A 16,382-nucleotide genomic window follows, 5' to 3' on the forward strand; every position below is an offset into this window, starting at 1 on the left:
GTTACATAGATATAAAAGTCAAAGGAAACAAACCAAATATATCTGTGGGCATATAACAAATTTTAAAAGTACTGGCTCTTGTGTCTCCTAGAAAGGTGAACAGAAATTATATTCAAGTTTCTGTACCTATTAAGAGATCAGTTTCTTCATCTTTCAAGTTGGTGCAGTAATATCATTTCAAGATCATTATGGAAAGGTGAACAGAAATTATATTCAACTTTCTGTACCTATTACGAGATCAGTTTCCTCATCTTTCTAGTTAGTGCAGTAATATCATTTCAAGATCACATGCAGAAATAAAAATATCAACTTGTATACATAAATTTGCACAATTATTACATGTAAATTTTAAGTTTTAATATTTCTCATTGATAGCATTATATGTGAAAAATTAATGTAGAATGCTTACAGTGTTACTTACATAACAGACAATAAATGGTAATTTGTAAAATATACATCAATTTTAACTTCATTAAACATTCAGTAAAAGTTTCTCCATTACCTTCTGAGTGTTTGATATTATTTTTGATGCTCAAAACTCAAAAATGAATATGACTAAGCAAGTTCTTGCCCTCAGAAAATTAAATGAAATAACTGTTTCTTTTTTAAAACATAAATATCTAGTAGAAAGTTTTGTTAAACTGATTTGCCTATTTCCTTAACAAAAGAAAATGTTTTTTTTGTCATGGACTTCAGCAGTGACTTAAATTTATCATGTGGAAATAGTTAAGTTTATGTAGTTCAATAGTTATCATTAACAACTCAGGCTTTGGAAATTGATTTTTTGCTATGGATTTAGCACTTCTGAATGATATGATTTTTGTTTGATTTTTATAGTTCTTTTCTTCTTCTGCTCTCAGCTCTTGCTTTTAAGGAGACAGATACTCTGTTAGCTGAATTGTTAACTAAGCAATGTAGAAAAGGAATCTCCTAGGATCACCTTTTTGCTACCAAGGATCATGGTCTAAACTCCATGACTTTCAGAGTATGAGAAAGGTTGATAGTTAAAGGGTCATCTGAGTGGTGTCAGAACCACCAGGTTGGATGCCAACTGAAAAAGTTGAGGTAAACAAGAGTGTTATCCAAACTGAACATGGACACCATAATGGAAAAAGCTTTATTGACATCTAAGTCTATATAACACTGAAGTCAGCTGGGGTGATGGATGAAGTTGCAGTGAAACACATTTGTATTAGAAATTACCTCTCTCTTCAAAAGTCTCACCTTAAATTCTTAGCAGTTACTTTGCATGAAGTGGAGTTTTTTTCCCTTTTAATTGCCCTCAGAACCCTGTATATTTGTAGGGATGAGATATCTGCAGCAGCAGCAGCCTTTTTCATCCTGATGCACCTGCTTGGTGATTAAGATTTGATGTTTGAATAAAATGTTTACTTCATATATTTATAACTTACAGTCTTGGATTTTAAGAAAACTATATGTTAATGTAGGATGGGACTTTAGGAAAGGTATGATAAGGGACCTGGTTCCTATCTCTGTACTTTCCTTGGCTCTGTACTCCACTGGATGAAGAATAAGCTCATTCTCAATCTGGCCTTCTTCAAGCAGATCAAAGCATCATGGTCATCAATATGTCATATCACCCCAAAGAAGGGAGATGGTCTGTGTCCTGGGATTCCCAGTTCAAGCCTTGAGTTTGACAATGGTTTTCCTGATGATGAATAAATTTGTGTGGTTACGTGACTGCTATAAGTTGGCTGTTTTACCTGTACAATTGCTAATATAAGGGAGTAAGGATTGACTTTATGTCAATCGGGGTCCTCACCTAGAGTGGTGTCATACACTGGACAATGGGAGTGGGGCAGTGGATAATTCCTGAAAGGGAAAGCTTAGTATTTCCAGACACAGTTATCTTGGGTGAATGTGAGCCTGGAATTCAGTCACTAAGTGTACACTATTTTAGGCGATATCTTGCCAGGTGTAAAAATTTGCTCTGAACTAATGAGATGGTGGTAATAATGGAAATGTGTAGGAGGAGGATCCATCTTCTCTTTCTTATTTTTCGATGATCTCTTCATATATCTTTACTTACAGCACCATGACTTTTTTTATTATTGGGTTAAGGCAGTTCTATGCTATTTTATAAAGGAGTTAGATATATAATTTTAAAAATCCTGTCAGTGCTAAAGGCAAAGACACATAAATTTGGAACTTTGATAAAAGAATTCATTTAAAATAAATTATTAAGCTGATTTAATTGTGCTAATTATATTTGGTTTAAGTGAAAATTTTTTTCCCCTCTAAATGTCACATTTCTTTCAAGGAATTTGCAATGAAGATCCAGATGATGATCTGAAGATGCAAAATGGCACAATTATTGTGAATATGGAAGACATAGAGTTATTTATTGAGAGCTGGGAAATTGAGAAATCTTTTGCAGTAACAACAAGGAGACCTGTTAGGAATTGTACTGAGCATGATTGCAGTCACTGCATTGAGTTATTAAATAGAAGAGTTTTCATTCCATGCCATGATAAAGTAAGCCAAAGCACCTATAAATAAGAACTGTCATGTTAGACATATTGAAAGTAAAAGCCAATAAATTCCTGGTTTTGCTATGATATTTTCCTACTGAGAATAGTTTATCTCCAAACCTTCTGCCAGTATGTTTTAGAATTCAGAATCACTTACTTTTTATAGATTTACAGATACAGGAAGGATAATTATCTTTTTTTCCCATCCTATGTTTTGTTAGAACTATATTTATAGCTTAAAAAAATGAAGTTCTTTCCTATGAATAAATGCCTCTAGGAGAAAAAGATCAATGACATTTGATTACCCAGTATAGGAACTAAGACATTGAAACTTTAATCATTTCCTTACGATTCTGGCCTCTTGTAAGAATTTACAAGAACTTAATTGATCTTTATTACTTGCTAGACTTCTGACTTGAATAATTAATACATATTTTAAATAATCTATGTCATTAAAAAAGATTCATTGTTAGAGACAAAGGACAAACAGAATTTCACAAAGTGTTTAACTAAAAATTAATGAGCATTTAGCACATAGTAGGCACGATGTTAAACTCTTGTGATACAGGAATAAGAAATTCCCCTGATGTCAAGGAATCTACAAGAAAGGCAATCTGTGAACAAGTATATTACAGTTACAATATGAAGATCCATAAGAAACCAGATTGGAAAAGACTTCATGCAGGTTTAAACCTTTGAACTGTTCAGAAGGATGGGTTTTCTAGGAAAGAAGGGAGAAGAAGGAAGATCTAGACAGAAGAAAATAGTATATGCAAAAAAAATATTTGGAGTAAAAGCCCATGCAAGGAAAATAATGAAGCAGTTTTGTGCCACATATATGTAGGAAGAATCTAGGAAGGAGAGTGATAAAATTATTGAGTCAGGAAGGAGCTCACTATGTGCTAGATGGGGAGATGTAGATTCTATAGTTAGCCTGCACTATGAGTTCCCTGAGGGAAAAGGCAAGGGTTTGAAGTCATGGAATAAAAAAGCATATATTTTTGGAGGTTGTCTTCACTTAGAGATTTGAGTGAAAGTAAGTTTTAAGTGTTTAAATTTTTTAAATGCATGCACATAAAATTTTAAAAAGCAATACATTTAATGCATGTTGTTGTCACTTTAATTTGTTCTTTAAAGCACCATGAATTCTAAAAATTGCATCAATAACTGAGAACTTGGAAGGTTGACTGGAAAGTTTTCAGCTTGACTCATCAAAGTGTGGGGAGGTAATACAGGGTGCCATTTAGTCTGCAATAGCTTCAATTTTTCTCTTAGGATCTTCCCAGTGAATTTGATGGCAAAAAAAGAAAACTGGAGTCCAGATATAGATGAGGAATTAGACATTTTCACAGATGGCTAATTATTTAATATCTCAAAATATAGTAATATAATAACTTGATCTGCTACATAGATATAAAAACCATTTTAATTGGGGATGGTAATGCTTATGTTTTTATAGTCAGGAGTAAAAAGATAAATTTTTCACATAGGAAAAAAAGACAGGGGTGTGAATTTAACCTGTTGTTTAAGAAGGTGAACTAAAAGGCATCTATCTATGACCTTATAACTGGGTCAAGACAAAATACCCCAGAAAACTGTATTAAACCTGTAGCTCCAGGTTCTAGGTCATGGAGAAATTGGTGTTAGAAGATGTCTGTTTTGGCCACTGGGTCAAGCTATGGAGGACATACTCATAATAGCTGGTGACCATATTGTCTGAGGCCACTGCAATCAGACTGAACCATACTAGACATGGTATGACTGGCTTCCAGGGCAATACTCCCATAAGGATGATCAGGAACAGAGACGTGACCATATTCTTCTATAAACATAAAGTGAGGCAGGCATGAAGAGGCTACCCATTAGCTAAGCAGACTTCTCTTTTCTCCCTACAGGCAAGTACAGGCCTAGGCCTCTAGAGAAGCAATTAGACTGAGAAAAGGAAAACTCAGAATTTAGCATCTACATATAGACGCACATTTTGTGATTACTGAATGAATGAGGGGAGAGAAAAATTGGAATAAATTTTAAGTTATAAGCTAAATTATTGAGATATCACATTCTCTAGATCAAAACAGAACATAGTCTGTAGAAAAAAGAATTGAATGAAAATAAAGCATAACAAATTATATAATATGAGATGAACATGGAATATTAATATAAAGAATTTTAAGAAGCATTTATAAACTGGTTTAATGGAAGATGCTCTATACTATTATAGAATGCTTTGGTAGCTTCCAATTTTATCTATAGTAGCTCAATCTCCTATGTATTATATAGAAGAGATGATTATAACCCAAATCATAATATTAGAAATAGATTTTTGCTAGACCTGAGTTACTCTCTTTCTTTTCCAGCCTTCTAAGAAAGATTTATATAGATTAGTATAGATAACAGTTATCTCATTTAAAATCTATTGGGAAATATAAATTCAGGGGTGACATCTAGTATTGTGAATTCTTGAAAATCTGAGATCTAAGAGGAACTATAATGAATATCAGCTTGCTATCATTTTATTTTCCAAATTGTCTTAGTCTAGTTTAGGGCCTTTAGAAAAATAAAACAGCATAACTTATCCCAAGGCAAAATGCATTTCTAGGTTTCACCAAAGGACTTTTGTGAAAAGATGTGGATCAATTATACCTATTTTTGGAACTATGAATGTGATGCTCTTTCTGCATATGTAGCTCTGTGCAACATGTTTGACATCTGCATTCATTGGAGAACACCTGATTACTGCAGTAAGTAACCACTAAATCTATACAATATTTTGTAATCATTAAATAACATTCTTTTTTATTCATTTTTCTTTTACTTTTTATTTTTAATAAAATAGTAATTATAAGCATAAGATACACAAAAAGCAATGTATCACAAACAAGTCAGATCACTCAACTTTACAAATAAAATTTACAAGTGTTCCTTTTTCTCCACATCCTCACCAACATTTATTATTATTTCTATTCTTGATGGTTAACATTTTTACTTGAGTGAGATGAAATCTCAATGTAATTTTGATTTGCATTTCCCTGATTGCTAAGGATGTTGAACATTTTTTCATATAATTGTTGACCATTTACATTTCTTCTTTTAAGAAATGTCTCTTTAGTTCATTTGCCCATTTGATTACAAATCACTTTGACTGCTATGAAAATCAGCATGGAGATTCTTCAGGAAAAGGACCATCATTTGACCCAATATTCCGCTCTTCACTATTTATCTAAAAGAATTGAAATCACCATACTATAAGAGAGATTTGCATTCCAATGTCTATAGCAATGTAATTCACAACAGCAAAGGTATGGAACCAGTGTAGGTGCCTGTCAACAATTGAATGGATAAAGAAAATATGGTATATTTTATATGGACTTTTACTCAGCCATAAAGAAAAGTGAAATTATGCCCTTTGTTGTATATATAAATGGATAGAACTGGAGAACATTATTCTAAGTGAAATGGCTAGATTCAGAAAGTCAAGGGTCAAACATTTTCTCTGGTATGAGAAAGCTAGAGAAAAAAAAAAGAAATAAAAGATGGGGATCTTCTATTTTTATGAGAAAATAGAAAGAGATCAATAGAGTAGTAAGGGATGGAAGGGGAAGGAGGAGACAAATGAAAGGGAAGGAACTGGGGAATGAAATTATCCTAATTGTATAATCTGCATATATAAATATATCACAATGCATCCTACCTTTATGTATAATTGTAATGTACCAATTTAAAAATATGCAATTAAATGGAAGGGAGGCTAATATAGTAAAGGAAGGGGAGGGAAGAAGAGAAGGAAAGGGAAGGAAGCAAATTATGGGGAATGAAATGGAGCAAATTATGTTATTTGCACATAAGAAAATATCTCAGTGAACCACACTATTATGTACAATTATATTGTACCAATAACAACATAAAAAAATAAAGTTGCATATAAGGCTTCTCTGTTCCCTTCTCTTATCCCTTTTATCTTCCTCCTTCCACAGATGAATCATTATTTGAGAGCAGCATTCCTGATTCATCTGGAATGTATGCCATCTCCACTTTCACTGGGTGCTGTCAAATTGTTCTCCACTGATATTGAACCAATTTATACTCCTACCATCTGAGTATTTCTTTCCTAACAGTATAACTTTTTAAAGATTATTTAAAATTAATAAAAATTTTCTAAAGCATCATTTAAAAACTGTTCAACAATCATTTTCTTTTAACAGTGAAAGATTAAGCCTAAATATGACCCACATTTTTTTATGACTTGGTTGAATTACATTATTTAAAGCTGATCTCCATGTTTATTCTGAGTAGATGACATATCTCATTTGACTGCACAGAGCATTAACTTTGTACTAGTTGACTACATGGAAACCAGACTTGGACTGCCTATGTTTATTTGATACAAATCAGATGAACTTTTAATATTAGCTGGATACCTGCAAGATGCTGGAAAATACTCATTGATGATCTTGCTCCTGATCTACAGTACACAGAAAATAAAAAAAATGGACTTTGAAGAGACTAAAATGTGCAAAATTCCGTTTCAGAGACAAGCTGACATTTTTTTTAATTAGAAATCAAATGGATCATGTTTATCATTAGCAAATTCCATCCTTTTTGTTCATAGCTCTGAGTTGCCCAGATGGGAAAGAATATCAACCCTGTGTGCGACCTTGTGAGGCCAGAACATGCCTGAACAAATGGTCCTATGGCCACTCTTCATGTTCGAATTTAAGAGAAGACTGTGTGTGCAAAAATGGGACCATTCTTCACAGGCCAGATAAAATTCAGTGTATTCCAGAGAGAGAATGTGGTAAGAAGCAAAAGACAAAATAATTTCTTTGAGATTTAACACACAGATAAGAACTATTTTAGATATTGGAAAGATATGCTGAGAAAAATTAATCAAAGGTAACCTAAGTGTTGGAAAGGAAATGAGTTTGTAATGTGCTGTTAATATGTTTTCAGTTGAATTTAACAAAATTAGTAGCTTTCATTATGATGTATTTTGATAGTTTTATACATATACATATTTATATGTATATATATGTAATAACTAGGAAAGAGCATGGAAAATTAAGAATTAAAAGTATAGGTTGTGGGATGGACTTAAATTCCAGTTATTTTCTATCTTTAGCTTTGATTTTACCTCCGAGCCTGAGGTTATGCCTCTGCAAAATGAGAGAAATGATAATGCTTATTAACTTATCAGGTCAGCGTGGAGAGACTTCAAACAAGAAAAAGAAGTTTGCATTTAATGGTGCCTTGAGAAAATAAGCACTTTAGAAATGGCAGATAGAATTATTATCTGGGGAAAATTTTAATTTTTCTGCTGTCATTTTCCAACAATTTAATTTTGACACATTGTCTAAATGGTGGTGGCAAATGAAAATGTGAAAAACTGAAGAAATCACTGCACAGTAGTTTGATAGTCATAGGGGTCTTCCTTATGGTCAGACAGGTAATTAGCAGTTAAAGGAAGGGTAAGTAGAAGCAAATGTATATAGTTTTAGAAACAAGCTTGAGATTGCCAATAAATAAAGGAAGGAAGACTTCAGAATACATAGGCACAGTTATGCTCATAACTTTAGAGATTTAACAGCTTGGTTTGCTAGAGAAATGCTTGAATGCTGAGGATATGATTGTAGCTATTTAACTTTATTATTCCTTTAAAAAACTACTAGAGGGCCATATTTACATATAATATTTTTCCTAATTGCCTACTTTTCTCTTTTAGATTTTAAAGTGGAAATGTTTTATATTTTAGTATGACATGAATTTTAATGTGAGATAGGGACTACTTTTTTCCTAATGTCATTTATTTATAACGGTTAATATTTTAAAGCTAATTCACATTTATATCACTGAGTTTGTTCAAGCTAAATAAATTGTATTGATAACATCTTACATGTATTAAAACAACTAAAAATCATCTTATTTATAGCAGAGGGCATATAAATGTATAGATAGTTGTAGGAAGGAAAAATATTTTCTGTGGCATATACACAAAGGTTGGTTAAAGAAAAATGTGAGCTGATGTCAAAAAAGGAATCTGAGACAGGATGGATTTGTGACATGTCAGCTATGTGACTGGATCAAATCACAGTCTGAATTCAAAACGTAGCAGCTTGATTTATTTTAGTGACTAGGTTATGAGTGACATAACATTGTCAATTTCTTCAAGTTTGCACTGATAGAGAAGATCAACCCCGAACTGCTGGGGAGATTTGGAATGGGGGCATTGATGAGTGCGCCCTGTACAAATGTTTGGAGAATGGAAGCATTATTCCTGTAGAACCTGACTGTGAAGAAGAGCCCTCTCCCTTTTGTGAACGAGAAGCCGAAATTGTCATGGGCACCATTGATAAGCTGACCTGTTGTTCAAAGGAAGTTTGTGGTATGTGCACAGGTTGATGCCTCCAAATTAGTACTGCAAAATAGGTTCATTTTTTGTGTCCTTGACGCTTGGTCTAAACAAACATATAAGGGTTGAGGTAACATTATAGTCCTGCCATAAATGTCATTTTCTCAAATAAATTATGCAAATACATACAAAAAACTCTGACTATTAATAACAATACAATTATTCAGCAATATATGACAAGAGAAAGGATATGGAAAACTTTAAGTCGTGACAATCAGGGGTGAAAGACTACCAGACAAAACTTAAAGCTGCTCTTTTTTTCAAATATAGATTGCCTTGTGAATGGAATAGGTTTAATGATGGTGGAAAAACATGTTAGTGAAAGTCATTTTCCTGTTTCAAGTTCACAGCCCAAGTTTTTAGTTTTGGCCACTATTTTTAATGTTCTGTTTCTTGCTTCTAGGATGTGACATGAATTTGTGTGAAACTACCATTCCAACATGCACAACTAGTCAAAAATTGGTTGTTGGTTATAGCCCTCTTTCTTGTTGTCCACAGTACAAATGTGGTGAGTTAATCAATTTGGAAAACTGAGTAAGGTTCATTGTTCATTCAGAATAGTGGATTAGAATCTCTTTCTTTGCATCTTCAAGAAAATAATTTGTCATAAGAGATTGCAGGGTTGCTATTTCTATGTTTCTGTTAACATTAAGATTTTTATATTTGTTTTTTAAGGATTGGCTAGCTTCGCTTAGCATAATCTGCTGTAATGCCATCCATTTCCCTGCAAATTCTATAATTTTGTCATTTTTTAGTGCTGCATAATATTCCATTGTGTATAGATGCCACATTTTTTTTATCCTTAAAAAACAAATGCCAAATGTCTTCTTTGATATAAAGAGAGCAAGTAAGAACAGAACAGGAAGGATGAGCATGAGGAAAAGACTAACATTAAACAAAGACGAGAGGGGGGAGAGAAAGGGAGAGAGAAGGGAAAGCATATGGAAAAAGTAGGAGACCTTCAATGTTACACAATATTATAAGAGGTTGAGAGGGGAAAGGAGGAGGGAAAAAAGGGAGAGAATTAAACAACAGCAGAGGAGGTAAAGAGGGAAGATGGGAGGGGAGGGGAGGGGGGATAATAGGGGATAGGAATGGTAGCAGAACACAACAGTCACTAATATGCCATTATGTAAAAATGTGAGTGTGTAACCAATGTGATTCTGCAATTTGTATTTGGGGAAAAATGGAAATTCATAAATCGAGTCAAATGTATGAAAGATGATATATCATGAGCTCTGTAATGTTTTGAACAATCAATAAAAAAAAGAAAAAAAGATCTTTATATCACTAAATTCAAAGAGAACTAAGCACTATTTCATTTATTATTTCTTCATCTTACAAACTTTTAAATACATTTGTGTTTCTGCAGAATGTGACCCACTCAAGTGTCCTGTTATTTCAACACCAGAATGCAGAGAAGACCAATTTATGATTCATGTTCAGCAGGGAGAACCTTGCTGTTTTTCTCCTCTCTGTGGTGAGTATTCTAGAGATAATTTTTAGGAAGAAGAGGGAGGATCTAGAGAGACTCCTTTATTTGCTTTGAATTTCATGGTGACTGATGGAAACCGATATTCTAATTTTATACTCATAGGTAAAAAACTGAATAAGAACTGTAGAAAGAAAAGTACAGACATGAATTGATGTGAATACACTTTGTATACAACCAGCGATTTGAAAAATTGTGCTGTATATGTGTAATAAGAATTGTAATGCATTCTGCTGTCATATATAAATAAAAAATTAATTAAAAAAAGGAAAGGAAGGTACAGCATTTTAAATGGCTCTTAACAGTTACTATTCTTAGAATCTTCCCCTACCCAAAAATATATGTATGTATCTGTCTAAAACATGATCAAGACAATAAAATCAAGTTTTTTCCCTTTAATAAGGCAAGTATCTAATTTTTTTGAAGAAAAATGTATTACTGACTTTCCTTGAAGAACCAGTTAGAATAATATGCTCTGCTAAGACATTATAGGACTTTTTAAAACTTTATGTTCTGAATATAAACATAAAGAATATAAAGTTCTGATGATCTCAAAAGAGAATGATAGACAATAGAGTATCTAGAAAATAATTAGAGCTAAGTAATCTGACAAATTGGATATTGAAAAATAAAGAATTATCTACTTTCCAATCCAAATGATTTGTCATATCAAAGATTGGTGCTTAATATAGGTTTCAGATATACCTAGGAATATCAAAACACATTTGTTTGAATCAGTTAAGGTCCTTTGCAAGTGGCAAAAGCCAAGAGATTTTGGGTAGATGAAGCACTAGCAATTATTGGAAGGATTTGGGGAAGTATGAAAGCTGTCCAGCCAGGTTCTGGGAGGAAAACCCAGCTACTGTAGGTGGAGGCCACTGGTGATTGAGCCAGCTCAAGCCATTTCTTGTCCCTGGGTACCTTTATTTATGATTTAAATTCCATGGGAGGAGATTTTGATTATTCTACAATGGGTTATCCTACAAAGTGGGCTGGTGAGAGTGAGGTACCTCATTCACAGTCATTTTGGTACTGTGTGGGTGGGCATTTCTCCAGGTTATTCAGAGAATTATTACATTTGGGAGGGATGCTAAACAGCTCAACAGAACAAGTGCCTTCTCCATTGTTATTCTTTAAATTAGAATAATCAAGGGTAGTGAATGAAGTAAACTTCAATAAATTAATCAATGATAATTTGATCCTAGTAAGGATGAATTACTCCAGAAAACTGAATGCCCTTTATTTCTGATAGATGGTGTTCTGTAGGTCATTGTACTTAGGAAAGCATAAAGCAATATATCATCTGGGCAGTATCATTGTTTTATGATCAAATAAAGAACCATGCCTTATTTTCTTTGTTTCGTATTTTATTTAGTATCGATGTATTTTATTTTGATTTGATTTTTGTATCGTAACCTGAATTAACATTTGATTTGTTTTCAGCTCAGCAGTGACTTTTGGCTTTTTGTTTCACCTTTAGTTTGTGAACCTTGCACTGAACCTATTCCACTATGTTCTGATGGGGAATTTTTAACGGTGAATCTTAATACCACACATATCTGTTGTCCTCAGTATTACTGTGGTGAGTGTATTGAAACTAGTTAAAAATATTTTGATGTGTCTAAGAAATGGCCAGAAATATTTATATGTTTAAGAAGCCCAGTGGCTCTTAGGTGCACTGTTACAGTAGACCCTTTATCAGGGCTTTGCACTTGAGGAGCTGTGCTAGCACTGCTATTACTCACAAGTCACTTGTTCTATCTACAACTTCACATGGTGAGGCAGCACTTGGGAGATGAGTCTATGACCTGCATCAGTAAACAAGATGGTAGGTAATAAGATTCAGTGATTACATAAAATTAATCTTTACCCATGTGGTTTCTCCTTCTAGTCTGTGAAACAAATCTTTGTCCTCCACCACTGCTCAACTGTGCAGAAGATATGAATCTTGTCAAAGAAAATGTATCGGGGCAATGTTGTCCAACATGGCATTGTGGTAACTAATTTCATACTTAAAAGCTTTATTATAATAAGCTGATATATATTTTGATCAATGTAAATATGTCGATTTTTGCCTTTTAGAGTGTAACTGTGAGAACCTTATAATGCCAACTTGTGAAGTGGTAAGAACACATATTTAGAATGTTTATTATTCAAATTTACTTTTCCTTTGTCTCCTTCATTTCTGAATTCTTTAGAGTTAATGGAAATATCTTCATTAAATTGTACTGAAGTAGATTCAATTAATGTGCTCTTTTATTACAGAAGTCAACCTTTTATATTTTATGTGAGACAGGAAAATGCAACCCATGATTTTTTTAAACTAGTGACTAAATCTACTAACATTGTACTTACTGAAGGTCACTGGTTTTTAAATGAAGCAAAATATGGAAAAATATTATTTGAAAACTGAAAGGTATTTCAAATCTCAAATGTCATAGAAATACTATTTATAATGGCCCAAAGTAGAGATAGCTGAAGGTGATTTTACTACTGACTTTAGGAGAAAGATGCTTATATGGGAGTAAAAAAATACCATTATATTTGATATAATACTAAGTATTGGTAGAATAATGAAGTGGATAATTCCTATAGGTGGGTACTATTGAGAATAAAGGTGTAACTAAATATGTGGATAACATCTCAAAAGAAATATGCATAGACTATGAAATAGGGAAGAATAGAAAACTTAAAGCTAAGCTTGAAAGAAGGGAATGAGCACTGTGGCTTTAATTATTAAAAAACAGGTGTATAATTACTTAAAAGAGTTAGGACTAGCCAAATTTTTCCTTATTTCATCTTTGGATTAGCTTAGGCACTGGCAATTTTTTTTTTAAATTACACTGGGAATTTATCTTATTTATCTAATTTATCTTATTTTCAATAACATTGGAATGATGTCTTTTTGACTAAAGTCATAAAATTACCAAATGAATTAATGCTAATGAAACTAAAATATATAAGGTGCTATAAAAAGTAAGATATTAGCTTATGGGAAATGCCTTTTATATGTTATTATGAATTCATTTGAATAATTTTCTTATGTAAAGAATAAAATTCATTTTATTTCTAATGTGATATGAAAATTAAAGGAACCCAGGAAAATTTGATTATAATGTACTAATAGAAAAATTTAGGTCTCGTCCTGGGTATTCCTTACAGGGCAAAGTATGAGAATCTGTCATGATAACATTTACTAACAATCGAAGATTATATACTACTTTCTGTGTGTCAGCCTATTTCTAAGCCCTTTAAGTACATTGACCCATTTATTTCTCTCAATAATACTAGATGGCAAGCAATATTTTATCTCTCTTTTACAATAAGGAAAGTGAGGTGTACATTGGTTAAGTAACATGCCATAGCTTACACAGCTAGTGAACAGCAGAGCCAGGATTGGCAGAAAAGGGTTAGAGTCCTGTTCACAAGTCCATGCTATTAACTGCTACACTACACCCTTCTGTTGCTGCTCTATCTGCCATAGCAGCCTTGTTTGGATGCAGACTGCAGAGCTCCGGACCACCTCTACAGAGAAGATCACAAACATTTCCACACAGCAAAGTTTCCAGGGTGTCAAGCACTCTTTTAGATCCAGTTGCTCTCTAGAAGTTCAGAATCAAACAATGTAATTTTAAAGTTATGACAGACCACAAAGATCATCTTATTCACTTCTCTCTCTTAATAGTAGTAAAGCTTAAAGAGATTGAGTGATCCACAGTCAATGGATCACAGTGACCCATCCCCATGGGTTACTAATGAAATGACCACGAGGTTAACCTAAGCATAGTCACTAAAATATCTTGCCAAGCACCTGTTGTGTGTTTAATATAATGAATGTGTATTTTAACAATTGTCATAATAAGCTATATAAGTCACCTAATAATAATAATTTCTTTCTAATAGGGAGAATTTACTGCAATAGATCATAACTTTCAGAGTGACTGTGGATGTTTTCAGTATCTCTGTGGTAACTACTTTTTAAAATAACTTTTAAATAATAGATGAATATTATTGGTATAGGTTGCTTTCTGTTTATAAATTTAAAATGATCTTCTTTGAGAGAGATACATATTAAACCAATCACCAATATTTGAGTAAAAAAAGTATTATTATTTTTCTTTTGAAATATCTCGAAATGTTCTGAGAACTTAGTAATAAGAAAGAAAAATGTTTTTTTTCCAAAGCTTTCACAGGATTTTAAAGTTGATATCAGTTTATATTTAATATTTAAAAACAGATAATATCTGTGTGAAGTTTTTTCCCTTTGTTGTATATGTTTGATGTTAACGTAAAGCATAAGTAAACTTGATTTTTCTATGAAATAAAGAGTGTTCATATTAAGTAGTAGCAGGATAATAGGAAGTAAAACTTTTGCTCAATGGCTTGAAATTCTTGTATTTTTATATTAGAGAAAGCTTATGTTCAGAGTTGGAGAGGCACAAAGCTGTGCTAAGTATATCATATAAGCTGTGCTGAGTATATCATATTCCAGCTCACCCTAATTTTTTGCCACTTTTAAAGACAAAGTAGTGCATTAAATTAGCTCTCTCCCTCAGGAAATATGATCTATATGACTATTTATATTGTAACACTAAAAACTGAATAACTGCTCTCAAATAACCATTAAAAATCATGAACACTGCAGAATCCCAACTTCATCAATTAGATGTAGCCTCTGTCTGCATCCATGTCCATCAGTGGTTGTGCTGTGTCCTAAAGAGAAAGCAGCAAGTAGCTTGCCCCTCACTGGGATCTCATATTTCTGAAACCTGATGCAAAATATAGATTTTGAAGGAAGTTAAAGCAACTGATTTTACAGAGCAAATGTAATTGAATTATAAGGGATGAATGTGCTGTATTCATTATTAATTAATATTCTAGGGTTATTACCAATGTGTAAGAATCTTCCTTGATTTTGAAAAAAACTGGCATATCACATGAAAACATAGGCTTAAATGTAAGTTTATTTGATTTATTAAAATAAGATAACATTTTATTTTCATATTATTTTTTGTACTTTAGAAAAGGATGACGTGTGTGTATTTCAAGAAGCATCAGTGTTGAACCCTGGACAATCTATGATAAAGTATTTTAAAGGGGACTTTTGTTATAAAATTGAGTGTCTGGAAGAAAAAGATAACCACACAGGGTTTCACACTTTGAATTTTACGATGGTGAACTGTTCAAAAGAATGTGATATTGTAAGTATTCTTTATAAGTCATTCTGATAAGAGTTAATGAATCTAAAATTGGCAGCTGCAGAATTCGAACTAGTGAATACTCCATGAGTTAAAAATTTACTCTTGAATAGTTCTTTAACTGTCTATAATGTAATAACACACTCATTTAAAGCAGATTTCCACTTTCCTATGTATGACCTTGAGCTTCAGGAGTCTTATTATCTATAGCTTGCCAGCTTGCTTGACCTGAGATCACAATTCACTTTCTTGATGAATCTTGGTTGCTAGGTGTAAAGGTTAACATCGACTTTACTTTTAATATGGTTATATAAAATCAATTATTATTTAAAAACTCTTCAAACTCAACCTTAGAAATGCTTATGGCTGTTCTGAGAGAGCATATAATTATGTTGGGAAACAGCTCCAGAACTAATTCAATAAAAGTGTTTGTATTGTTGTGTGCTAACTCAATGTACTGTCACCATATGCAGCACCAGGTGTACATTCCATCCCCAAGTGATTATGATTGTTGTGGAACCTGCAAAAATGTATCCTGCAAATTTCATATGGAAAATGGAACATCAGTTATATATGAGGTATGCATTCCTTATTTCTTACCTTCTTTAGAAGGTAGATATTTGTGTTGCTTTTTGAAGATGACATTCTTGAGTTACATAAATCTGAAAAGTGTCACACACCCATGGAGACATACTTCTACATATAACAAACATAACCATAACAGTGCACTTAACACACTGCACACATTTGCTACATTTTAAAGCATTTGATAATTTCTGTTATCAAAAGAAAAA

General features: G+C 32.7%; 1 protein-coding gene across 4 annotated transcripts in view; it reads left to right on the forward strand.

Annotated features, from left to right (window-relative positions):
- The window catches only part of Otogl (otogelin like), a 124,159-nt gene that overhangs the window by 99,062 nt on the left and 8,715 nt on the right, over nt 1-16,382 (forward strand). For all 4 annotated transcript variants that reach the window (XM_076853147.1, XM_076853151.1, XM_076853148.1 and 1 more), the window contains 12 exons: nt 2,282-2,496; nt 5,092-5,233; nt 7,102-7,287; nt 8,659-8,871; nt 9,302-9,406; nt 10,271-10,378; nt 11,871-11,972; nt 12,282-12,386; nt 12,473-12,513; nt 14,294-14,357; nt 15,413-15,591; nt 16,062-16,166. In XM_076853147.1, coding sequence (XP_076709262.1) covers nt 2,282-2,496; nt 5,092-5,233; nt 7,102-7,287; nt 8,659-8,871; nt 9,302-9,406; nt 10,271-10,378; nt 11,871-11,972; nt 12,282-12,386; nt 12,473-12,513; nt 14,294-14,357; nt 15,413-15,591; nt 16,062-16,166 — 1,565 coding nt within the window. The remainder of the gene's footprint in view (nt 1-2,281; nt 2,497-5,091; nt 5,234-7,101; nt 7,288-8,658; nt 8,872-9,301; nt 9,407-10,270; nt 10,379-11,870; nt 11,973-12,281; nt 12,387-12,472; nt 12,514-14,293; nt 14,358-15,412; nt 15,592-16,061; nt 16,167-16,382) is intronic.

Source organism: Callospermophilus lateralis, chromosome 4, assembly GCF_048772815.1.
Source record: "Callospermophilus lateralis isolate mCalLat2 chromosome 4, mCalLat2.hap1, whole genome shotgun sequence".
NCBI classification, from domain to species: Eukaryota; Metazoa; Chordata; class Mammalia; order Rodentia; family Sciuridae; genus Callospermophilus; species Callospermophilus lateralis.